Genomic DNA, 27,774 nt, shown 5'->3' on the forward strand with positions numbered 1-27,774 from the left:
GCCTCCACAATGTTGAAGCGAAGACCACAAGGACAGTCGGTTGCCCAAGAAGTGCATCGGTGTCTTCTGATGTTCGCATGTTAGAAGATCTAGTGAGAAGCATTTTCTACTGAAGGTACAGCTGACAGCAAGACACTACTTCCAAAAATTTGGGATACACGCCTACAAACACCCACATGGACAGAAAGAGGTCAAACTCGTGAGGTCACATTTGTACCCAGGTATCTCTAATTAACAGTTAGTGCCAGGTCTTCGATTGGATGTAGCTTAGACAACGGAAACGTGTGCATATGTTTGACCTCGGTAAGGTTGAGCTCTTTCTGTGCATGTGATGTTAGTAGCTACCTCGAGGATAGTATAATGTGCACTCAGATTTACCCTTAAGAAAAAACTACACCCCAGCAGAGTTTAGAAGACATTTCATTAAAGTCTCATCCCACTTATACATTGTACATGGGCAGAAGTCACTGGAATCCGTTCAAATAAATCCGTTCCTCGGCAACTGTAAATCACTTGGAGGAGAGTGTGCCGCCGACGCAATGGGAAATGAGTCCAAGTAGAAACATAAAAACAGGAAATCGACGGTTGTTAAGCGATCTCATCTTCTGAAACTTGTTTACATGTCGTCTAAAATAGTGCCGCAAACTGGAGTATTGTCTTCCACAAGTTTGAAATATCTTTGAAAAGATTCATTCGGTCACAGGTGCTGAAACTTCTGTTGGCGCAATGTACACCCGATGCTTTCTGACCTGTTGCCCGCGAGCTTTTTGAATCTCTCTGTTACAGTGTCCAGTACAGGATGCTTGATGCTCTGTCTTTGTATCATTGCTCCTCGCACTTGTGAACCAGGATCCTAGATGGATGCTGTGTCGTCGTTAAAAACATCTCTCTCGAAGAAAATCAAACTTTGCTTTCTTGGATGTTTGTGAAACTAAATCTTTTCCTTCAGAACAACGTAGAGAGCTCAGTTACTTTCGAGTAATTTGAGACAACCGTGATTTATTAATACATTTTACAAACTAATCATTTACACCTAACAAAAGTTATTTGTGTGTATGTATATATAACTAGACGAAGTATACTGTTCTATACATGTATTGCAAAGGAAAAGTTTGCACACTTGCACAAAGACTTCATTCCCAAGGTATAATGCAACTGGTTTCCACTTTCGTTCATTTTTTCCGAGTTCATTTATGTTTTTGCTAGACAGTCCCTTGGGAACATGAGCTAGTCTGAAAGTTCTTGTGATTCATAACTTAATGAAAACAATCCATCAGTTCTCTACCAGCAAACATCACATCAAACTGAAGACGTGTGGGCAGGAGGTATTAACAAACAATATCTAGGGACAACATGGGAGGATTTGTTTTAAGCAGCAGGATGGTTCACAGAAATAAGAAACAGGAAACACAGACTGCAGTCAGTTAAGAAGAAAAGGAAAAATTTCCCTTCGTACTTAAATAAGTCCACACAATCTTTTATCCGCCATCTCACTCTATCGCCTCCAGTGTATTCATTCTGGTCGAGAGAGTGCCCGCCATAATCTTCATTCCAGTAATCCATTATGAATTCTTGAACATACTTGCTCTACTTTTTGTATCTTCTAACAGGTGTGACTGAGAAGAAAGCAATTTCTGCACAGTTCCTTCAGATGCAAAAGAATTGTATCCGCTTTTGAAATCTGAATGATAAGCTTGTTGATTTCTTGTTTACATGAGAGGATTAAATTAGAGATGCGAAAACACCATCAGTGCACCCTACACCCAAATACGACGACAGCATGTAGATGAAATGTTCTTTAAGTTTGTTGTCTACAAAATACACTTGCACATTGTCATTCGCACAAGAGCTTCGTCACATTAAAGCTGTCCAGGCACCTCTTTGTTCTGTCAAATCCTCTCTGTCCCCAGAGTCTGTCGGAAGACATTTTGTCGTCAGAGAAGGGACCAACATGATTTTGCCAACATCCTTTCCTGCTGCTGGGAACCATTCCATGCTCTGTGCCTCCCACCGTTCAGTTGCTGAGCCAATCAAAGCGTCGGCAAGGCGATGATGTCAGAAGTGTGTCACGAGGTCACGATCAGCCAGCAGACCAACACCAATATGGCGGCGACAAGTCCAGAGAGGGAGACAGCTGATGCAGATCCTGTTGATTGTCCTGTGCCTTTGTTGGACTCCCAGCGTGGACCTGAACAGCATTAGACAGAACAACTTAGTTTTCCAGTCACAAACATGACAATCAAACAACATTGCAATTCTAACCCCCCTTACACACACACGCACACACACGCACACACACGCACACACTGTCAGATGTAAAGCTTAGTCCTTTAGGTAAGCCTAGGGTCTACATCGTCGAATTATGTAATCACAGATTTTAACAAATAAATACCGATATAAAACCGAAGCAACATGGGAGAAGTTGAGATTAAAGAGGAATAATTTACCTGATGTTGGGGTTTCCACGGGTGTGGGATAAGTAATGGGTCGGTACGTTTCCACGTGACCTGTCAGCTGATCTCTGCTGGACGGCGGGACGACGACGCCCCCGCCAGAGGGGGATATCCCGACATACTCGGGCTGCTGCACCACCAGCTGCTTACTCGTCCGCTGGGGGTGGTCGTAGTGCTGGGCAGGGTGGTGGTCTTGATGCTGGCAGAATATTCTACGGCAGATACAAAGGTTTTTCTTTCATCATCAACATTGGTTAGAAAATTCAAGACGAAGTTTTTTAAGTTTAAGAATTACTTGATGGTAATAATAGATATGCTACTAGTATTTGTTGAGACATCATCTGTTAAACCAGCAGCTTGCTGCCCTCCAACTATTCTCCAGACAAAGTTCTGTTTTATTTCAATCTTTCTCCCTCTCTCCTTTTCATTTACATGCATCGCCAGCCAGTTAAAAAACACAGCAGCAATTGTAAGTGCGGCGAAAACCCCACAATAATTACTTCATGACCTTCTCCCTTTAATAATGTATCACAGTTCATGCATGATAAGTACAAGCGAGCTTTGCCCCTCTCGTGAGACGACCCACCATAGAGGATCATGGATTCCGAGTCCTTGCCAAGCTTGTTGGACGCCACGCAGGTGTATTCGCCGTAGTCCTGCTTCTCGATGGAGAAGATCCGCAGACTGAGGGTGATGATGTTGTGGTCCTCCTCGTAGGCCTCCGTGCGGTACTTTGCGACTGGGTGCTCACCCGCTCGTCATTCCTGTGACAGACGGCCGCCATATTGAGTCACGGGACCACTACAAGCAGATACTTTTGAAGGTTCAGAAGAGGAAGGGGAATTTTATTCATGATATCGAAAACATTACAAGAAAATATTCTCACTAGATGCTTTTATAAAAAAGTGATATATTTCATCCAGAACTTGTAATATTTCATGGGCAGTTTAGAAATAAATCCCAATCACCTTTAAGAATTCGTGTTACCAAAGACTTTTTGTGAAGTAGAAGTCAGAAAGCCTGTAGGTGTAAGAGTACAAATGGCTTTAGTCATCCATTTTTCTTTGTAACTACCTATTGAAATGTTATAATGTATCCACTAAAGCTGTCTTATAATAAAGACATTCTTAAGTTTGTCGGAGATGTTCCAATGTGTCAAATTATTGAATTATTCATTAAATTTTCCTTACCTACCAGGTCGATGCCTTCGAGAAGGCAGCTTTACAGATGTATGGGTTGTTTGCACGCGTTCAACAGATATCTAAGTGTGGGAATTATTTACCATGAATACTGTAACAACTAGTTGAATGTCGATGTCACGTGGTTGAGGAATGTCAGGATCATGTCCATCGTGAAATTGTTTGCGTCGTTGTATGTGAAAATACTAGCAATAACATATAAGACTGTTTGTATGAACTTCTCTTGTGGTCTAGCCACCAGGCGTTATCAAATAAAACTTTGTAATGTTAGTAGTTGTAGTTTCCTATGTTGTTGCCGAGTGGACGAGAAGGTGAGGAGGATGGCACTAGCAGCTGTGCCTCATGTCTGCCTGTCGTCGTGGGACCAGTGCCATGTGTTTCCTGTGATTCTACTCATCTTGTTGACAGACTAATCCTTGAGTGTGTTGACCACGGCGATGTCCTTGTGCTGAGATAAAGACGAGACTAAGCGAGACAATCTTTGTTCCCAGGGCACCATGATGCATTCTATTCCTTCTGCTTTTTTGAAATACCGATGTGACTTGTCATCTGGACGTCAGGTTGGAATACAAAGACTAAATAATTTAACAAAGTTTTAAACTCGTTTAATGTTTGTCTACGGCAGTGTTGAAGAAAAGTGTTACACGTCTCATCTACGAGGATGACCTTATGTACACCTTTATTGACTATCGCAAATCTGCAAAAGTTTCATTGAAATATAATTTTTGATGTGGTATATCTACATTGTTTTCTTCGCTTTAGTGAATACAAGTTACTAGTCTATATTCAGAGAAACCAAAAGGAGTCTGTGATGTTCACAAGCCATTAGGACAGGGACGACTCCACAATTTCCAAACTGTTATGTAATCACTAAAACACCAACCAAGCCTTGAATGATAGAAACTTTGTTTGTGTCTGTAATGACTAGTGTCTACCTGTAACTAGATATTGAGAGTGCAAAAAGCTGGACTGATAAAGTTCTCACACCTTAGCTTTCGTTAGTAACATCTGCTCACTCGGCAATGTCCATTTGACTCACGTAAGTCATCTGATTCTCATTTTGGTCACCTCATCTATGCCTATACTACTCACCTCATCTATACCTACTCACCTCATCTATACCTACTCACATCTATACCTACTCACCTCATCTATGCCTACTCACCTCATCTACTACTCACTTCACCTATGCCTACTCACCTCATCCAGATACTGACAGCGTGAGGAAAGGCCGTTACTGTACATTCCAAGATGGTCTCTTTGCCCAAGTCTTGACCAATCCGCTTGTTGGGCAAGTAGATTTCTGGGGCAACTGTAGACAGGAAATAGTTCATTTCAGTACATGGTAAAGCTCATAGTTGTACATTTTGCAAAGCGGAGAAGTAGGTCGCTTAGTAGATAAGATGTTCTAATTAATTGGGTGCTGCTGCTCAGAATGATTAAATAGATTGCTGCCACACAAACAGTTCAGCACTAACATTTTACCATTTGGTACTTATCCGTTATTGAAAAGGTTTTCTCTGGTGTGATGTTGCTCAAAATAATTCAATATAGAGACAAAGACTATGGACACAAAGACTATGGACACAAAGACTATGGACACAGATTAAATATCACTTAACAGTCTCAGGTGAAGAGGCCCTGGATTTTCTAATCGACCCCACAAAGTTGACTGATGACTGACTCTTCTGATAAATTATTGACCAAACTTAAGGCTTGAGTGAGAAAACTATTTATGAAGATCCTGCTATAATACATTGTAAAAAATCACATTAATAGAATATAACGAGAAGTTGGTGTAAGCAGTATTGACTGATTTCTTGTGAAACAAAATGCTGAACAGTCATGTTTTAGGTAAACCATACCGGACTTTCTGTAAGTACAAGAGTTAGAACTACGAAAATGTCCTTAATTTCTTAAATATTATAAATTAGTTACGAGTCTGAAGAGTTAAATGTCTAAATGATGACACTTTGTTTTAATATCTAGTGTTAGGTGTAACAAGAAACCTCTCTTTAATCATTTATATTTTATGTGAAAAACGAAGCTGCTGAAAACCAATATTTTACTTACTCGTTATATCTGAGACATTAAAGATAGTTCTAAACGAATGCTGCCAAAAGTCCCCGAGAAAAATGTTTTTTTTTAATGTTTTAGTTTTCGCTGATTACAAGATATGAATTTCCGGAAAATGTTTTTTCCGCCATTACGACGGAGACCTTAAACTTTGACCTCATACTCCTACAGAGATCAGCTGGTGACTTCCATAGAAGACACTTGAACCCTTCTCTCATTAGCTGCTGCTCTTACAACAGAGACTAATTGATAATCCACCATGATGTCCCAGTTTAGCCTGCATCAGTCGATCCAAAAATATATTACAGGACATTTTTCAGACGTTAGAACTTGGTGTCGTGAACTAATCCGTTAGTTTAAACACAATTTTAACATAACCATTCATTTTCCAACAAATGCTGAGTCTCAATCGTTTATCAACATTACTGAAACAGGATTAGTTAATACTGAAGTTAGTTGAACTACACCCCCGCCCAAAAAAATCCCTTTGATGTTTAGTTACATAAAAATGTCATACAACAATTAATTAGTTGAAGTCAAACACAAACTCACACTCCACCGACACTTTGATGATGCGGTTGACAGCGAGGTGGACCCGTTGTAAGCAACACACTCATAGCTGTCGCCACAGTAGCGGGTGATGTTGTGGATGATCAGCACCTCGCCATTCACTCCGACCTCTGCCGAATGGGTCCGAAAACACACGAGTGGCGAAAAACTCCGAGAAAACATACTTTCACGAACACACTAACTTTGCCTTAACACTACTAAACCAAGTAACATGTAGAAAGTTCCAAAACTAAGCTCGTATACAATCAAACTACCGCCGCAATGGAATCTCAGAAAAGTTTGTTGAAAGCGCTTTAATGATTCCCCGTTTTATATTCGTCCTCTATGGTTTGAAAATACGAAGAAATAACATGGTTTTGTAAAAAGAAACATTTACTTTTTAAATGAGGGAGAGTGGGGATATTACTGTCTGTAAGCACGAGACATGCCAAGCGAAAGTTTCTTTGTGAAAGGTGTACAAACAAAATGTCTTAGGTTCTTCGGACATAAATAAGTTTTTGCCCAATGCTCTCAGTCTGAGGCCATGTCAACAAACCTCTCCCCGCTGTTTATGTGTTTGCACAGAGAGGGTAAAACGAAAACCACAATCACCGCCTGACTCTTTATGTTACAGCCTGCAATCATTCATCATCATGTTATACGGAGCTGGCAGCAGTTCCACACTATCATTCTGGGAAAGTGTTCGTGTAAAGCAAACATGGTGGAGGTCTACGCCAGTCCAGGTGACGAGGGCGCAGCTGATGGGCTTTGAGTTGGCGATAAAATGTCAAAAAAATACGATTTGCTGGCTGCTGGGGGAGCCCGTCAATTGTACGGGGAGGAAGACGGGGTCGTTCTAAGTCCATCCCCACCCTGCGATGATAAAAAAAAACCCGGAAGAACAGCCTAAGAAAATAAAAATCAGAAAAAGTTCATCCTTTATAAGCGACGAACTCGTCACGTGGGTATCTCCAACCAACACGCAGGAGAACACGTGACAGCTAAATGTAGCAGCTTTCATGATTATGTTACCCTTCTCGGGTTTCTTACTATTTTATTGCATTCAAGTTCTGGCTAATATTTCAAGTTTATTTTTGTGCTTTTCTGGCATGTTCGAGCGTTGGACGGTGTAATGACGACGATAGGTTAGTTTGTATTGTTGACTAACGACCATCAGTGCCAGCATTACTTTGCCATTTCCACTGGCCTTGATGTTGTCTGACCTTTCCTACAATCCACAGCAAGACCACAAACAAAGACATAAAATATGTCGGCAGTGTGTATCTTGCTGCGTCTAATCCACCACAAGTGTGTGTGTGTGGGTGTGTACGCGAGTTATACTTGCACATCTTCCATCATGTCTGCTTTGATGTTAAAGCTTTTCAGGTTTCAGTAATCTTTATTTTTAGCCGAAATGAAATAGTATCACAATGTACTTTGTCACATTGTCACAGTAGAATTTCCGTCTAAATGCAGCAAAAAGTGTGTATAAAGTGGAGATGCTCAGTTGTGTCGTGTTGAACGTCCACGTCTCCAGGACAAAGGTCACAGCACTGGAGGCCATGGACATAAAAGGGAAAGGGTCAGACGCGATCAGATAAGTATTTTAGTAGCGGGGACTGCTGCAATAAATAGCATATAGGTCGTGTTCTTTGATTCACACCACCTTTCAGCGGGTATGAAGCTGATGCTATTATAACGGTTGTTCGGTCGTGCAGACGAGTCCAGGGATTGAGTAGCGATGATGGAAACAGTTTCACTCGCCTCGTCAGGTCGGACAGCGACAATGAGTTGTAAGGTTAACACAGGTCAATGTACCGCCACAAGTTCTAAGGTCAACACAGGTGAAGTACTTCTACAAGTTCTAAGGTTAACACAGGTCAATGTATCCCCCAAAATGGTCGAAATTGCGATGCAGGGGGCAACACATTCTGTTTGCATTTTCTACAGCTTTAAAATGCAGAACAGATGAACCAAAAATATTGATAACCAAAGAAGAAGAAGAAATTCAAAGATGTAAAAATGGCAAGAAAGAAAGGAAGGAAATAAGCAAAATCAGTTAATTAAACCTTCTACATCTTCTTTATTGAGTAGTCTAGCCAAATTAGAATGTACACTGTGATTACCTGGGGGAAAAATATCACTTCACAAATCGCAAGATGTTAAATACGATGTTCACAGAGATGTGGCTTTCTGTAAGTTTTCACAAGCATAAGATCACAAAGCAACATGTCTTATTGTCATAATATCAACAGTGTGTACAGACGGAGGCAACGCGCCACAGCAGCTGCACGAGATCGAGAAAAGCGCCATCTGTACCCGTGGGTGGACTTCAAGATGCCGGGTGCGACATCATCATGGGACAAAAACGAGTAGAAATAAATAAGAAAATACATATTCGCTGTACAAATTCTATTATTATTATTATTATTATTATTATTATTATTATTATTATTATTATTATATCTCTACAAAATACGGTCACTTCTCACGTTTTCACTGCCACAAACCCTAATAATGATAGCGAAGATGAATTGTCAAATCGCTAATGAAATGAAAAACATACTAGACCAGTGTAAACATGCACGTGAGACAAGTTGGAAGACCTGTCAACAAGAAAAAAAAAAGGAAAACAGAATAACGTGTGAGAGAAAGAGAGAGCAGATGGGAAGATATTGGTGGACCAACATATAAATTTGGGGGCCAGCAGCTATAAAGAGAGATGTGTCATGAGGTGTGTCATGGGGTGTGTCATGGGTGTCTCATGCAATGTGTCATGAGTGTGGGCCCAATGCTTCGTAGCCCTCCATTTTGTGCGCCCGGGTGATGGCCAGTCCTCAATCTTGCATTCGCAAAGCAATAAAGTGAGCTACAATTTGCATTGAGGTGTGATTTGAAGAAAGTCAGAGAAGATAAAAAAAAAATCCAGACACAATGTGAGATGGTAGTCAGTGTGAGTGAAGAAAGAAGCATCCAGGACACAGGATGAACAAGAAAAGCTGCAGACTGTAGAGCGAATAACGAGTAACAAGCGGTGGGAGAACAACTACAGATGGAAGCAGCGTGCGGCTAGTGTTTCCTTTCACACAATATTTCTTCCTTCTTTTCTTCTCGCGTGCATTAATCGATTTGTTTCACTACTCCTTCCTTGCTCCTTTGTTTTATTTTCATTACATCTTCCTATTTCGATCTCTCTCTCCTTTGCTTTATTCTTACTTCCTCGCTTTCATTTTTCATTCATTTTCATTCTTTCTTTAACCCTTCTATTATATTTCTTTTCCCAAGTTCCCTCTTTCCCTTTTTGAGCTAAAACTCGTCTGTCACTAGTTTTAATTTAATTTTCTGCTGCAAATAATCGTTGATCCAAATTATTTCCAAGCACCTTCACAGATGTTGTATCGATGGCAATTGTTTGTCACACACTCTCGTACTGTAGAAGCGGTTACTCGATCCAACGTAACCTTTGACCTTTCTACCCTGGAAGATAATATCGTAGGTGGGAGGTGGGGTGGCCTCGACAAATTTCCCGAAATTACTGATGGCTTTCCTCGATCTCGCAGCATCTGACACTAACGGACAAGTCAAGGAGTAAGAAATCGCAAACACAGATATCTTACGATTTGTGCCTGGGCAGAACTCACTCTGTTTCTGCTTCCCTTTCCGGTCCGTCAGGTGACGGTACCACGTGACTTCGGCGGGCGGGACGCCAGTGACGTTGCAGACCAGCGTTACTTTTTCGTTTTCGCGGACGGTTATGTCTTCGGAAGACAAGTAGTCGATGATTTTAGCAGGAACTGAAAAATAAATGTATAATCATTTCAAATAAAACCAGTCTGTTCTGTGCTCTGTGCTCCGACTTCTTCTCTGACCTATAGTTAGTCTTTTTTTCTCGGAATAGAAAGAAAAAAACCCCATTGATATCAGAGGGTTCAATCTGCTACTTAATCAAATATGCTAATGAGATAAAAGAAAAAGTGAGTTTACAAGTAAAGATCTGTCTCGCCACCAGACAGATCTGTCTTTAGTCTGTCTTTCTGTGTGCGTGTTTGCGTCTGAGTTTCTTTTCTTTCTCTTTCTTTGCCACTTTCATTATTTTCTATATAATGTACATTATTTCTGTAATGTGCAAACAAGTCTCACTTGATCATTTATTATTTGTTTTCATTTTAAATTTTTAATGGTTCATTTAAAGGACTGAATGCAGTTTTGTGTAAGTAGGGGGCTCGACAAGATGTTATTTCGTCAAAACTGGGGTAGATATACCCGTTCCTGTTCTCGAGACACCACCTAGAAACACCACCATGCGCAAAAAAGTCCAATCGTGACGTCACCCTAGAAACAGTTAATTCTCATAAGTCCGAGCTCTCCCATGATTGAAGACCTCAGAGCCTAAACTTAATCCTGGTGTCTATGGTGTTGACCTCTTTGACCCGAGACCAAAGGAATGCGTTCAAAGATTTGGGCGAAACAGTATCTCGCACGGAGCTTTACCCAATAATTTAAAAATTGCATTCTCCTAGTCCTTCAACAGCCTCATACCATAAAACTAGTATCCTAATGTTTGTTTATAGCATAAACATCTGTCTACACATGATGATCTTTTGAACCGAGTGTTTCTTCGAGATAAATATATTTTTCGTGGGGAACTCTGTGTGAAAGCAACTACATGAAAAAATATATAAAGATGCAAATATTGGATGGCAGAAACTAAAGTAAAAAGTAAATGAATTATTATTAAGAGGATGTAACACTTAGCAAATTACTAGACTAGTTCACAATCATCATCAAAAATTAGATAAATCCTGTTAATTAAACTCCACACTTATAGCAAACTTTAACTTTCAAAAAACAGTTTCTCCAACAGGAAAGCAAGATCAGCCTGGGTTTCGACAGAAGTCCTGCCAAACTGTTTCTGAACAATTTCAGAACCACAGACGGTTTTCCCGTACTGTGTGTCATGCAGACCTACATATAGTTCTTAGATAACCTCCCCTTCTGCCTCTTTGATTCCCGACCAGTGAAGTCCCTTGGGAAGAACCTTGATCCCGGAGGCACGTGATGGAGCAAAGATAGACTAGTAGGGGATCTGAAGGTCCAGACTGTCCCTGGTGTGGGCCCGAGAAGCGGGCTTATATGGCTAAACGAGTTAGCACAGCGAGTGGCACCTCGCCTCCGGTGGTCAGACCCCTTACCTCCCACGTCCAGCGACTGGGCTTTACAGGGTCTCTGCCTGTCAAATGCCATACACCCAAAGCCCCGGGCAGTCTCGTCTGTAGAGATGCTGTGTGGTGAGATAACCAACAGCTGGTCGAGTATGAGGTCAGAGAGTGTGGTGATGGTGCTCGTGTGTGTGTGTGTGCGCGTGCGTGCGCGTATATATATATGCGTATATACATGACAAACATTTACACACATGCATATATGAGCGCTCAAAGCGCAAATAGAAAAAGAGAAAGAAGCTAGCAAACACACACACATGAACGCACGCCATGTACAGAGCTGAAGAGTAAAGCCGGTGGCACACGCTATGACCACAAGTCGAGTAAAACAGCTTTCAGTCTGCAGATTTCATTTAATTTTCCATTGAACGTTTCCTCACCGCGTCGATTTGATCCAATGTCTATCGAAGTTAACTAAACATGATTCATGAAAAATTCCAGTAACTGAGTTGAATCAGTCATCAGATAAATGCCTCCGTCTGACGCGTCAGTCAAAACGTCTGCTTCAGCAATCACATGCTGAACAATATCCTCTAGAGTATTGCGACGTGCTGAACAATATTGTCTAGAGTATTACCACATGGTAAACAATATCCTCCTGAGTATTGCCACATGCTGAACAATATCGTCTACAACTTTTATTACGGTTGAGTTTCATCCATGCGCGAGAGCTGGGGACACGCGGTGCAAATTTCCTCCAGTGAACTCGCTCTCTTGAAAAGGTCACAATTTTGATGAGTTTCTGGCTGTTCATTATCTCACACTCAGTTCTCTGAGTCTTCTGTCTCTACATTACTTGCTTTACTGCGTGCTTCCGTGGGTCCACTTGCTCTGTGTGTGTTTTGTCTGTCGGTATGCTTGTGTATCTTCTGTCTTGTCTACCTTTATCATAACGTTTTTCTGTGTGATTGTGTTTCTGTCTACCCTCCGTTTGCATGTTTGTCCATTCAGCAAGTAAATCACTTTTTTCTAATCTTTTAGAATCGCTGATATGAAACTAATTTATAGACCACCCTGTTTGATGCCGACTAGCCACCATATTGAAGAGATTTTTCATTATTGGAAATTTCTTGCCACTGATTTTTTTGTGCAGTGTTAACTTTTCAAGCCTTTTGTTTTCTTGACCTTCTTTAGTTTCTTGTTCTACTTTTTGTGGGCTGGGGGTAAGTGTCAATCTGTCGTGGTGTGAGTGTGTGAATGTCAGGATGGCTATGTGATGGGTTCAGCAAGTTCTCTTATGGTGCACTCAGGGTCTGTTTAGTTTCTTTAGGTTAGTGATGAAAATAGCTTCAAGCTTAGCCACGCATGCAGGAGCAAGCGAAGGCAAGGTAACATTTCTCTCACCTTCCACCCGCAAGTTGACGGTTTTGATCTTGACCGGCACGGTGTTGATCTGACAGCTGTACACACCCTGGTCCTTGTACTGCACGCGGCGGATGTGCAGGTTCCAGTCCTTGGTGAAGGGCCGCTCCACCGACAGACGCTCATCGTCGATGATGCGCCGGTCCTCGAATGTGAGGAGGGTTGACGAGTGGTCAGTCCAGACGATCTGAGACACGAGAGAGGATGAGAATTGTGTTTTTTTGGAATTTACATTGTTATGAGATTTTGTAGAAAACATTGTGTCACTAGCTTTTCTATAGAGGGATGCAGCACCTCCCGTGTCACCAAACATGACACAAAGTGTGTCTCATGATGATGTTTATATACCTAATGAAACAAAACAGAAGAAAAAGTCATCCGAGATACGCCATGGAAGTAAGGCAAGCCGGGTAGAGAGGACAGGAAGATCGATAAACCAACTTCAGTCGACCGAAGTTGATTTGATCTCACGGACAGTGCTGACCTCTGACCCTTGCTATTATATAAGTAGTCAAAGTAAACAAGGAAACATCTACACCAAGTCACTGACTTGCATAATTATTCCGTGAATATGTGCGTCTGTGCGCGCGTGTGCACGGACCTGGTGATAGAACGAGTGTAGATGCAGGCCTGTATGTTATGAATAGACATATCTACTAGATGATTCGCCTCAAGACGTCTGAGGAACACTGGGATAGATAAGTTCTGTCCCTAAAAGATTATTAAGTCGATATACGGCGTCTCATATGCCAGTCGCTAGTCCCGCCTGTCTCCATGAGGGAGAGCTTTTGCTGGTCAAGGAATACGATCGCGGGGCACAAACGAACAAATAAAGACACCAGTAAAGAAAAGCCTGAGTATTTACAGACAGTAGAAGATAACGACATTTAGACAGACAGACTGCAGTCGTAGTAAAAACAGAGCAAGAAGACAGAGAGAAAGAAAGAAAAACAGAGAGAGAAGAAGATGGAAAGAAGAAGAGATATGCGGCAAAAACAGAATAAAGACCAATAAATGCTTGCGAACAGACAGACAAATAGAAAGACTAGAACAAACAGGTACAAATACAAACAAGCTTTGCAAAACTGGTGGAAAGACCAGACATATGCTGGAGTAAATAAAGTAAAAGTAAAATTGGATTACTTTTTCCTGGAGACTGTCTCGTAAACTTTGCTTCCTACTCAATTTAAAACTTTTTACACGAACAGCAAAATCTGCATGGCTTGTTCGTAACAGAACTTTCTTGAAAACTCCCCCCCCCCCAGTCCTTCCTGGACATAAAAAGAACGGAAGGTTTCTAGCGGTTTTGACGTGTAATCATAGTAATTGCCGAAAGACGGCCAAGTTATAGTGACATGTAATTATTCCCATTGTCCAAGGAGCAGCTAGCCACACCGAGGTGTAGTTATTGTAATTGGCAAGAGACAAACAAACTGCATCCCTACCCAGCCCCCAGTCGTACACAACGTATTGCTACACCCTTACATGATTCCCAGTCGCGAGGGGGCGCTGGACGAGGAAGATGCAATGAATGTGGAGATTATGCTTCACCCGGGGGCAAGACGCGTACCCCAAAGAACCTTGCAGGGGTCAAAGATCACGGCTGCACGCGGGACCAGCGGGGCTCAAAAAACTGCTCGGCGGGTAGCGGGCCTTTCAGGCGGGCACAAGTGGTCCATTAGTGCAAACGCATTACTGGGCTGCCTCCATGCCTCATCTTGCTAAAGACTGCCTCCCGTGCGGCTGGTGTGTCAGTGTAGGTGAGCTCGGCCATTACTTGTCAACGAACTCCCGCAGTCCGTGTTGAGCAACATTGATTTCCTCCCGCATATTCTACATTTGTCCGCCCCGGGTTTTATTCTCTCCCTCGTGCAGGAGAAAAGCAGGAACGCTTTGTAGTGGAGTTCTGTTACCACGACTCCCAGCCCAATCTCACTTGAATAATTTCGTGAAGTCCTTAGTAACCTTTCTACCTTCTCTGTCTTGTTTACAGAGGAAGTCTGACAAATACGCGAATAAGTTTAAATGTTTACAGTATTACCGTTTACGGGTTTAGCGTTTATAGCATGGTTTAATTGGTTTATACATTAACAATTATAAATTTATAATTTCGTGAATTTTTTAAATAATACTTTTCTTGTTTTATTTATCAGCAATTTTAAAGATATTTATATAGTTATAAGTAAGCTCTCTTCCAAGCCCGAGGTATAAGTTCATTTAGTACAAAAGGGGATCTCTTGTTGTTGAAGAACATAACTGAATTAAGTTTAAATTAAGTTAATCTGTTAATTTTAAAAAGAACTTTATAAGGAAGACAAACCAACGAAGCAAACAATTAACTACTTAACAACTTTTCGTTTAAGATTGAGGTCGGGGGAGGAAATCAGACTGGTAACATAAACAGACCAGGTTTATTGAGGTGTCTGAAATTGTTCTATTCCATATACAGTCCCGAACGTGTGTATGTGTGTGTGTTTTTTCCTTTGTATGAGCTCGAGTGGCTGCCTGCTGCTAGTCCTGCATCCTCCGGTCTCGACACCTTGAGGTCTTGCAGACGAACTCGCAGACCGCGCGATGAAAGAGAAGAAACAAACTCTCCAACGCTCTGCAGGTGACTTTTGAAACATTGACAACAAAACATCGGGTGGACGCCGTGTCGACACCAACTCGCTGCTCATATCACAAAAAGTGAAATGATGAATGAATGTAATGATAATGGGGACGATGCCAGAGCAACAGAAGAAACATTCTAACAAAAGATAACACAACTATTCCTCAAACCTTTTACACTCGGAGTGTCAAGAGCTGCTTATCTACAACGATATTTGTAGGCGAGTTTCTAAAGATTTGGAGAAATCGTGTTTTGCACCTAGTTTCATTTTGTTGTTGGCAAAAAATGCTCCTCACTGGACTTCAAATAATGTTTTTAATTGTGATCAAATATCAAGTTAATGAGAAATACGGTAACTGATTTGTATTCAAACACACTACACAACAATACACACATACAAGTTCATATAAACACACACACACAGGTGCTGCACCTGGTGATTTCCTAAGAACTTGACAGAGCATGGTAGGATGGCAGTCTCCATTTCTGTCACTGTGACGTTGACACTTGGCATGTCAAAAGTCGGCTCAACGGTCGTTGACACTAAAATGAAAAAAAAAGATATTATTCAAACAGAATTCTTACGACACTTTGTTAATTTATTAATTTATTAATTTATAATATAATAATTAAATAATATAACATTAATATACTGACAGACATTTCTTATCTAAAGGTATAAAAATGAGGACTCATCCACAAACTAACTAGGTTTGCTTAGCAGAAACATTGGAACTGAAATCAGGAGCATTAAAGTGGATTGTGATGGTCCATAACTTCATAGCCACAAGAATCACAGACATAACATATTCAACACTCTCACCCCTACACCCATAATAGGAATAGTTGTGTGTTGGTAATGGATCAATAAATAAACAACAAAGACTTATTTGCTTTGAAAGTGGATCATACTGTTGAAGTATGTCATCATGAGATCACAATATATTGCAGTATATGTCAGCTCTGCTTTCACGACAAAGGTAGACTTTTAAAATTTTCAGTTACATACAACCGTGTACTCAACTGCTTTCAGATACCATGAACACAGACTGTGTGGTCAGTGAACAGCAACATTGTAGTTTGTAATATTTATCAGTTGTTTGAACCTTTCGTTGATCCCATGTACATCTCGAGGATCGCCAGCAAGATTCATTCGTTTGTTCATTAGTTCGTTCGTTCATTCGTTTGTTTGTTCGTTTGTTTGTTGATTTATTTGTTCGTTTGTTTGTTCGTTTGTTTGCTGATTTATTCGTTTGTTCATCTTCCAAAGTCTGAGTGAGAACTACTTCCTAGCTGGCACCGCTGGCGGGCTGTAACACATTGTGTATTAACTATATGCGACCAGACGGGCCGATAACTACAGCTGATTAAGATCAATGGACTCTACGGTGACGAATTAAGTCCCCTGTGCGAGGTGAACAGAAACCGCTATAATTCACACTATGCTAATCGGTCTGCAAGTTCTGAAAGTAGGCAGTGCATAATCACTAAGCTAAGTGCCTGTGGCTGGGCGTGTGGTCGTGAAGGTGTCGAATTTTCTAGAAAAGAGGACGAGTGAATTCTTTTCTGCAACGCTTTCGTCTCCGCCGTTGGAGACAGACGTCAGTCCTTGAAGACCAGACGGAAATCGCCTGGTACCGTGGCAAGAGCCTAAAAGACTTTGACAACAGAAGAATTCATGAATTCCCTTCTGGAACTCTTTATTAATCTGCCTGCGGAGAAAAGAGCTTACAAGATGGTCTAGTCACTTATACAAGAAATGAATGCAATATCTTAAACGTAACTTTTCGGTACTTTCAGGGAGTTATGTCGATGTCAACATACAAATAAATGTAAATTCGTAACAAAATAAGATTTATTTTTCATTAAGCTACAACTGAGTGACCTTTAAAGCAAGCTGTCAGAAACACCAGATGAAAAGAACCCTTGTGAAATATGCAAATCGTAGCAGACCTAAGACTGCCACTCTTTTTTTTTTTAAATATATTCTCATTGTCTTCTGGTTCTTTCTTTGTTTCTTTCTTGGTGTGCGTGCATGCATGGGTGTGTGTTCCAGATTAAAGTGTGGGTGGTAGGTGCACAGTTCTTCGTAATGATGCTCTGATTAATTGATGCTACTTTGGTTTATTGCGATAGCAACACACAAGTCCTGACATTCAGATCGTAGCAGGTTTCTTACAACTGTAAACTTCTTGAAAATTTGTTCGATTGCCGACTTAACTCAAGAACTGGGCATTATATCTTCTTCACAATAATCTGGCACCTGTCTGGCAACTCCCATTCCTGCATCGACATTTGCGTGAAATGAAAAAAATAAGTTTTTGAATCTCCAGAAGGCCAGAGTACATTCCAAACAATGAAGGATCAATGAGATGGAAACAGATAAAACAGACCGAGCATGCAAGTGGCGAAAACGATTTCAAGAGGAGCACATTTTTGCAAATCTTCTCATTTTTTTAAGTTTTTAAATTAAGTGTACCAGTCGGTATTACAGTGCTATTATAATAATGTCACCATGACATGTACTCTATGGCTGGATGTCACCAAACGATTTTCTAGCAATTTCAGGAATTTAACCCATTTATGCCCGATATTGAAAATTTTGAACTTATCCATAATATTTCATGTGTGACCTACAAGCATTAAATGAGCAAGAATTTGAAGAGAAAAACAAATTGTTCCAATAATGACACGTGAGGCATAAATGGGTAAATGGACTAAGCATGAAAAAAGCCTCTGAAGTTATAATCGTGTCTCGAATAAACTAAATACGAAGAAAAAGCATGAGAACAAAACCTACTATTGTAGAGCAATATTTCAAGTGTTGAAAGGATATGTCAAAGAAGTCAAGATAGAGATCCCGGTCTGGAGACAAAGAGAGACCACTCTACTTCAAAATGGTTTGAAGAGTCGCCAGCTCAGAGACAAGACACAATGGAGCAATGGCGTCTGCAAACTGTTTTATGTTTGTAGTCCCTAACATTGCTCAGACGGCCTGAGGGTCTCCCTCAAGATTCAGGAAACATTTCAAGTCGGAAGTCGCAAGACATGGAACAATCGAGGTTGAGTTTAGTAAACGATCGCAACATACGCTCCCGACAAGTGTAAAGGAGGTGGTGTCAGTAAATGGGAATAAAGTGGCGCACCAAGCCAAAGACGTGTCACACGACTGACCTCACGCCCCTAACGGTTGTAGTGCAGCTGTAAGTCAATGTCACATGACTGACCTCACGCCACTAGCAGCTTACTGCAGCTGTAACTCACCAGCAGCTGTAGACCAGCATACCCCAGATCAGGTCACTTCCAATTAACATATCAATCTCAAGGAACATCGTTGTCTAGAGGTTCCTCGTTACCATCAGGTTAATGTCACCCACCCACTCACCACAACCAGCTTAACCTCCAGACTAAAACCGGAAGTTGGAAGTTACTCAAGCAGTGTGTAAACGCTGCATCATGCACGTGACTTGTTCTCCACATCCCAGGGGGCGCTGGACACCGAGCCAGCACCTAGTATCTTAGCCGCTTTGACGTCCTAATGTCCTCAAACATTGCCCAGCAGAACAAGTTATGACTGGTCGGGGAGGACTTGCTCTCTGCTGACGTCACTTCCGCTTGACCGCACCTGACGCCTGCAACTGATCTGACGCTTTAACTTATTGCGTGGGACATAAACAATGTCAAGAAATCAGGCGCAAAATGCGCTGGAATTTCAATGAAGTTTTACTTTCAATGCAATAATATATACAGCAGATACATGCTAACTTTTATTAACAGGTGCAACTTCCAAACAGACCAAAGGTCAAATTCCTAGCAGTACATCAAGCTGTGAAAGTATAAAATCTACGACAATATGGCTTCACTTGCTTTAGGAGAACGAAAATGTATGATCAAACGCCAAAGATACAAGATGAGAAGAAGAAAAATGAAACAGCTACGAGGAAATGTAGCGAAAAGAAAGAGAGTAAGAAAGACCGCAACGGGATCGCTGGCAATCACACCGAATTATCCCATTAATCAGAAAAATCCCCCATCTGCAGTTCTTGGTTATTATGTCACGCTTGCCAGTCAGGAGAATTTGTTTTCATCATTACCCTGCGGCCGCAGCAGCCACTGGGAGGCGGTGGAAGATGGTTTCTCGTCCGGTGCTGGGCCAGAGCTGGGCAAACTATTCGTTAACTTGCTTCACGCAGATGGGTGTTTGTCCCTCGGTCTTCGGTCCGAGTCAATTGCTCCTCTTGTTATGAGGAGGCTGATCCATGTCCGTCATCCCTTGCGCGGTGTGAATGGGCGAGCGTTTATTTTTGTTTGAGATTGGCTGGCTTCTCGATTGCGTGCCGTTACAGACATCGATCCTCAGTGGAGAGAGAACGCATGGGGGAAGAGGAGACGCCGAGGACATGGACATAAAAAACGAAATCCTTGCTCTTATGAAACGTTCATACTTCGTCAACTTTCAGTGAGGCTGACTCACACTCTCCCTGCCTCACCTCTTCCTACTAGACAACTGCTCGTGTTGTTGTTGTTGCTGTTGTTGTTGTTGTTGTTGCTGTTGTTGTTGTTAATGAAATTCTTGACCTCGGGGTCAGGCAGCTCGCGACCAAACATCTTGGTAACCAAGCAAATACGTGTATTGTCGTACAAATTTGTGGAACATCTCTTATTATACTCTTTTAGTTGGAGATTGATAGCTCAAAGGGGTATAATCCTTAAAGGAGGAGGTTAAGGACTGAAAAGGAAGCTGGGAGCTGAAGGGAGAATGAACGAGTAAAAAAGAGGAAGAGGAACGGAAGCAGTATTCAAAATAAGGGAATAGGAAGACTGTGAACACTTCCACAGGATGCATGACAACAGTGTACACAATCTCTGTGGACAGCTATCTGACACAAAGTTATGGAAAAACTTTAATCTTGTCCAAGACCAGTGGCCATAAGAACGAGTAACAAGAGTGATTTCCCCATGTCTTTAGAACCTCCAGAGTGTCGTCATCACTCTCGGTGAAAAGGATGCACACAATGTCAACGGCAGCCTGCTGGCAGTGGGGCTACATCCTTCCACACATAAACTGTTACAACTGGGACACCAGTCTGCTCCCAGATAAGGTGTACATCACTCGGACTTGCAGGCGAATGGCAAGAGTTACACCCTGAACACCATCCTGTCTGTCTGAAGGGCTGACACCCATGAACACCCCACTATCCCATTCCTTTAGGAGAAGAGGAAAAAAAGAGAGAAAAAAAACCCCGGAGAGATATGATTTATGGTTATCAAACTGATCCCTTCGGGTCTTACACCTCAACCTCGAGGGGGGTTATGTGTCTCGCTTTTTTAGCGACCCATGTAATCGGATAAATGCCGGGAGTGGTAGTTGCGAACATTGCAGGCAGCCATTGTGTGCGACCACAACGTCCTCCCCTAATTAAAGGCCCGCTTGTTGGGGCTGGGCCCGCCCGCTCGTCCCCCGCCTGACACAGACAGGCTCCCTGCCTACAATCGCTCCTGATAGCCATGCCAACTCTTTTTTTATTCCTTTCCTCGCAAGAAATGGAGCAAGTGGTAAGGGAAGGAGAGAACGCCTGTAAAATTTAATATGCACGTACTTTCATTTCTCTCCACTCCCAGGCGGTGCTCCCCGTGTTTTGCCTCCTTCCCATGAATCTTCGTCTTTGACTTGCATGCCGCTGTCTAACGGCTCTTCTTAACTGAATAAATGTAGACGAATGTTTGACCGAGTTTGGAAAAGTATTTATTTTGACTTAAATATAAAGTATCATATTGAAACTTTGTCAAACTTGTGACCGTTAAAAATTGTAACTGTCCAAATAACAGAATCTCCCTTTGTTTCCTTCTCGTTTGTCTCTGTGTGTATGCGCGCGAGTGTCTGTCTGAACAAACATTTTTTTAGGTGATATAATGAAACAAACAGGGATGGGCAGAAAGAGTGAAAAACTTCTTGTGGAGGGAAATAGAAATGTATATGAACAGGCGACTGACAGATAATCCTCTGTGAATTTGATTGGGAAACTATTTTTATGGTAACTTGAGAGACATGAACATTTGCATCTGAAGCTACAGTGAAATGAAAAGTTCGATGTGATGGTAACCATCATTACAAGTTTCAAAGTGCATCCAGAAGTCGAGTATTAATTTCACTGTTTAGAGATCAGTCTCACAATGCTTTTTTTGGTTTTGTTTTGCATCTTTTACTGACTAGTTCAAAAAATTTCATTCAGTCTATAGGTTACATAAGATAAAATGAAAGCCAATGAAACTAAAGAGATACACCGAGACTAACAGAGAAACGGAGTAAAAGGAGTAGAAAGAGGAGTATATGGGGGTTGGCGAAACTTACCTGTTGTATATTTACTGTAACACGAGATAAGCAGTCAATAGTAATATCATACACATACCAAATCACTTTTTTCTTTTATTTCTGTGTTGCACTGTCTCGGTTGGTTATTTTTCAAGTCTCTGATTTCTAATCCTGGTTTTGTTGCAAGAGAGAGAGAGCAGCTTGTCTGAATTTCTCTATAAATTATCTAGACAAAAGTTTTTATTTTCTTCAGTTGTGACTTCCATGAAACTTCCAAATCTACCGGTGCATGAAATTCGATTCGTTGATAATGTCATATATCTTCTATTTATCTTTAATGTTGTACTTAAAATCCATAGTTGGCTGTACTTTCTCTTGAGTACAGATGTAAGTGCAAACACAGTATCGTATCTTTACCAACCTCGTCATCTTTGATAAACAAACTGCTGCAGGGGACAAACTACAAGTAATTAACCTGCACCGGTTTTTTAACTGAACAAAACTTTATGAAGTTTTTCCACATTTAATTCAGTTACTAGTGTGGCTTATGAACTTAGTTTTCGCAAATCGTTTGTCCAAGTCTTTTAACAAAACTTGGACTCATATTGTTCTTGGGAGCCGCATGGCGAAAGCGGAGCACCGGAGCAAAAAATGTGAGGAGGAGAGGTTGAGAGTCGGAGGATATCATAGCGTTGTCGGTAGCTGCCGGCAGAGATCGCTTCCAGAAGTTGAACTGCAATATTTCTCAATGTAAAGACATAGCCAGCTATGACAGACGCGATCGATCTCGGTGAAGAAGAAAAACAAATTATTTTCCTGCCTTCTCCGGGCTCCGGCTCCTGGCGCTGCAAAAGTGTAGTTTGGACGCAAGCACGCGAGCGAAATAAGGGGAGAGAAGCGATCGGGAGGGCGGGGGTGGGTGGGCAGAGTCGAGAACACGTGACCCTTCCTTCCTGGGTCGGACTTGTGCGCAAGCGCGCGTATGTGTGGGGCGGGGTGGAGGAAGAGGAAAAAAGCAAAAATGGAGGATGGAGAAAAAAGAAAAAAAGACATGCGCAATGGGAGAATTAAGAATAAAAGCGTGACACTGGAAGCAATAACGTGTCACGTGACACACTGTGGACTGTGACACCAGGACTCATTTTTCAAAGAAGACTCTCGATTAAAAGGTAGAGGTAATATTTTAGACGAATTTTTCGTGCCGTAGGGGTTCCATTTTCTCGTATTTTACTTAAAGAGCAATAACAGAGCTTGTAGAAAAAAAAAACCATGATGGGCATGGGGGAGATATGGAATGAGAAAGAGTGAAAAAGGGAGAGAGGAATGGCAGACGAAGACTTTTTTGAGCATCAAGACCAAATCACAACGAATACGACGAAAAGAAATGTCGGAATGAAAGATTTGGTGGTATTACCATGAAGAGTGTCCAAGACCCTGTAAGGCAGATGTCTGAATACAGAATGAATTACCTTCTAAACTTGGCATATCATAGTCAGCAGCTTAATACATTAAAAATACACATAGGTCTGAACCTTGAAATTTGATTGATAATAAGATTTCTCAGACATCTTCGGCGGGTGAAACACTTCCCTACTCTGGACTACACTCTGGAGGAATTATGCATTCATTGGCCACAAGCGCTGTCCTCAAAAGTCCTTCATACAAGGCAGAGAAGACACGGGGACAAATTCTGGATGCGGCAGAAATCAAGAAACTGGGAGTTTCCTGATTAATCCTTTGGCCAATTTCCCGCACCAGACGGTGGCAGCCAGGCGCAGGCTCACTCACTCGCCCACAAAGTGGCTTCCACAAAAGAAGCGGTCAAGAATCTGTTCAACCGTCGGCCACAGTAACTGAGTTTGTCTGGCGAAACTGTTTGGCCGAAACAGCCCAAGTCTGTGCTCAACAAATAACACAATATTGTCCAAGTCATTTCCACAGTCCTGTGTGTAGCAACTTCGCTGGTGTACAATCCATGCAGGCTGGAACTCTTCTTGCGTTCCTTTCTGAACAATATTCATCCACCTGCACAACTTCTAGAGAAAAGACTTCCATTTCCGTATAGCTTTCGACTTTGACTTGTTTTTCTTTGTCCAGTTGCAGAACTGAATCAATAACTGATATTTGGAGGTTTTGTTCTTTATTTTTGCGCAGCTTAGAAACATTTAACGACCTCTCTGTAACCTCTTAACGTGCAGTGTAAATGTCTGATGGAAGCAAAGATAGGAGAACCATACACTAATCAGTACAAAATGTATCAAGGTTTCATGAATAGTGACCTCTCTACTGACAAAAATGACAACTTTTTTTAGCCTTCTCTGATTAAAAATGTTTCTTCCTCTTGTTGTTTTTTTCTGCCACAGAGGAGAATTCATTTCTATCCTGTCCTCATAAGAAGATAAGGACTGGTCGGTCGAAAGACGTGTCCCTAAAATATGAGGGTTTGCCCCCTACGTCCAAACATAAATATGAGGGGGAGGGCAGGAAGCAGAGGGTTGTATGACAGCCCTCATCCATGTGAAGATTTGTGCTGATCGCCGCCAACTACCTTCGTGCGAGCCGTTTCCTCTCGCGCGCGTCTGCAGAAGAAAAATGAGACGAAAGAGGAAAGAGAATAAATGTGTGGGCAATGCTGGCAGCAGGGAACTGTCGTCAGGCCGGCCCGACTGATGACGAATGGTGGAACACACGACTGGCGATGCAGACTGCCAGGGACCGGCCTGCAGGAGACTTGCAGGAGACTTGCAGGAGACACTTGCGGCGTCGAGGGGTGGCGGGTACCACTTCCAGATTAAAGAGTTCTGCCAGAAAATGGCAGGAAGTGGGGTTCGCGTGGTGTCCTGCCGGAAAGAGGTATGATCTGCGAGCGCAAGGAATTGGATTCTTCTGCCGTATGACTGGATTCTGATGACGAGTGCTTTCTTGTATTGCAGAAGTGGTCTCAGAAATCATCATGTATATATCCTTTTCCAACAGGTATAGATCATTCGCAGTTCTACCAGGCCTCACGATGTCACCATTGTCCAAGTTTACATTCCGACTTGACATACGAAGATGACGAAGTGGAGGAGTTTTATGATCAATTGGGAAAGTTCCTAAAGGCAGCAGCGAGGAAGATATTTTAGTCGTACTCGGTGACTGGAACTCACAGATAGGTTACTGCTACATACCAAAGTGGACAGACACGGTAGGTCGATTTGGTCTACTTGAAACCAGCGAGTGTGGCCTGACAGACCTTGAATTTACACAGAGCCACTGACTTACGATAGCTGCTATCCCCCATCTCCACAAAAAGTCCAGGCACATTGGTACTATTCAGACGATTTGGTCCATAACCAAATGTACTCAACTAGGTCATGTCCAGGTGCGGACATGGGCAGCGATCATATCCTTAACGAGCCTGAAGTTGTCGCCGAAGGGAATATGACCCTAACCTTCCTGAATTCGCTTTGACTTCTGAAAGTTTCAGGAGCCAGTTGAGTTCAAGGCTCAACAGACTGATATGTAGACACTTTCCTTGAAAATGAGAAAGATGTCTTACCTTTGGGACCCGAAGACGTTCTACAGAGGAGGAGGAAACAGAAACAGTCCTGCATCACAAATGTCATCCTAGATCTTTGCCACCCACGCAGGGCCTTGACAAATGAAGGGAAAAGCAGATAAGAAAAGCAACTTCACAGTACAAAGCAGTGAACTTTTATTTCATGACAGGGAAGATGAAAGATAAGGAGAACTGGTTCGAGGACAAGTGCTAGACCATAGAGGAGGAAATACAAGAAGGCGACAGCAGAAATGTCTACCAGCCACTAAACATCCTTTCCAAGACAGTTCAACACAAAACTTCAGTCTCTGAAAAGCAACCTTCACACAGAACGCACTGCTGCATTAAGCTGATGGAATGAATATTGCAGCACGCTACACAACTTCCGGTTGTCCTCTAAAGAGGCCAGACTACAACCAGAAACTCAAACCTATCCGTACTACGGAAGGACATTCAGGGAGCGAGGCGAGAACTATTCGCAGTTTAAAGGGAGGAAGTTACCTGGCGATGACGAGGACTCAGTTGGCAAGTGATGCGAAAATTCGACCTCGAAGGCGGCCTTGTCCAAGTCATCGACGTAAGAGCTAAATAAAGTCAACAGCCAAGTGTAAGACTTCTTTCAGACAGCAGCAATACACTTTTCACGACAATCCCTCCTTCATTTCCATCGGTGAGAAGTCCTTATACAACATGCGCTTTGAATCCGATGATAGAGACCAACATCAAGTTGCAAGACCTTAGCGACTGATAGACGGAAAGAAGGGAGACCAGCACTGACAACAGCAGAGTGATGGTCAACACTGGCGTCAACAACAAAGTAGAGACCGACATGAACAGAGTGCAGTTAGAGGAAGTAAGCAGCTTTAAGTATTTGGCAGCCACCCTTTTCAAAGATGACAGCTGCACCAGCATCCGTGTTATGATGGCAGCAACGATAGCGACGATGACCGGGCTTATCAGCATCTGACACAGCAGCGTCCTCAGGTCTGCTACCATAGACAGACTGCACGTGTCCCTCGTGAATTCCAAACACGCAGACGTGGACGGTCGTTCCATTCGAGACCTGCTCACCAAGATAGGTCTAACTGGCAAGTCTTGTCAGCAGCTGTGTATTTCCGGTCGTTTCCTCCTTCCCAGAACTATTATTGGACCAGATTCGCAAGAATACCTCAAGCACTCGTTTTTATCGCCGTTTTTCTCTGCTCTTCTACTACGACCATCACTTTCACCCAACAATCACATTAACTGTCCATCTCCTGCTTCTAAGTTTCTTACCTCTTTCCTTCCCTTTGTTTGACTCGTTCGAACCAGTTTCAGTTTTCATCTCTGTCCATCATTTTGCCCCATGTTTCCAATGACAAGGCCAGAAAAAGGAGCCAGGCAGGAATATCTAGCCCCCATGTTTGCACTTTTTTCTGCTCCGAAATCCTCGGCGTAAACAATAAAAATGTGGCCTTTGTGACCCCCTGCTGACACACGACGATGCCAAGTGCACAAGTCCGATAATGCTGTCGTTTTTGATGCTAGAACAGTGCTTTTCACTTACCCCTTGACAACACCAGGCCCCATTCTATATTCATCAAGTGGATCGAGTCTTCCTGTACTCTTCTCTTGTCAGAAGAAAACGGATTTTTAAAAAAAGATCTATCACATTCCAACCGAAACATAATTTTTCACTTATTTCATTTTCATGCTAACTTTGTATTGTGTCTGTATATTTATCTATAATGTATTTTGTACAAAAAGAGTTTCAAACGTGTATGCCTTGTTTACATAACTCTGAAATTTTTATTGTGGAAACTGAAACGAGCAAACTCGCCGGTGAGCATCACCACCTCACAGTGAGCACGAAAAAGCCGGGGCCAGTCCTATTGCTTAGTGAATTATCCCTGAAGGACTATCCTTTTGTATTAAAAAAAGTTTTTACTTGATTCCATTTAAGTAATTTGGGAGATACATCGTCATCGACTGTGACTGATGATGATAATGATGATGAGGATGATGATAACCCCTTTCCTCTACACTTCTTACAGTCTTGCTTAGATACAGATTTTAAGAATATTTATGCTTATTCGACCCAGGCATACTTAAATTTTAAATCTCCTAACTTTTTTTTTTTTTTTTACTAGACGTAAGGAAATAAAATAGATGCAAATCTGTCCACGTGATCGTGCGACGCAGACATGTTTCCCCACGCGCATGCGCCCAGACTAGAGCGAGAAAGATGGTACCATTGACCCTCTGTCTCCCACCTAGCTCGCTAAGCCCTTCCCGGCATGCACATTTAAAGACACATGGCGCAAGTACATAGACATACTCGCCAGTAGGATGAGCGCGTGTTTGTGCAGCCCTCGCCGGCACGTGACAGCTCCTTTCCTGGTCTCGCGCTTCACGAGAACGTCGGTCAACAGCGTGAGAGTTATCGACCAATGGAGATTAGCGGGATTAGCA

General features: G+C 42.1%; 1 protein-coding gene across 1 annotated transcript in view; it reads right to left on the minus strand.

The window, feature by feature from the left end:
- Positions 1-2,066: 2,066 nt before the first annotated feature.
- The window catches only part of LOC112554462 (opioid-binding protein/cell adhesion molecule homolog), a 59,225-nt gene continuing 33,517 nt past the window's right edge, over positions 2,067-27,774 (minus strand). The window contains 9 exon segments of the mRNA XM_025222242.1: positions 2,067-2,188; positions 2,448-2,665; positions 3,006-3,212; positions 4,853-4,964; positions 6,281-6,316; positions 6,319-6,408; positions 9,895-10,071; positions 12,841-13,045; positions 15,903-16,012. Coding sequence (XP_025078027.1) covers positions 2,067-2,188; positions 2,448-2,665; positions 3,006-3,212; positions 4,853-4,964; positions 6,281-6,316; positions 6,319-6,408; positions 9,895-10,071; positions 12,841-13,045; positions 15,903-16,012 — 1,277 coding nt within the window.

This window comes from Pomacea canaliculata, linkage group LG13 (genome assembly GCF_003073045.1).
Source record: "Pomacea canaliculata isolate SZHN2017 linkage group LG13, ASM307304v1, whole genome shotgun sequence".
NCBI lineage: Eukaryota > Metazoa > Mollusca > Gastropoda > Architaenioglossa > Ampullariidae > Pomacea > Pomacea canaliculata.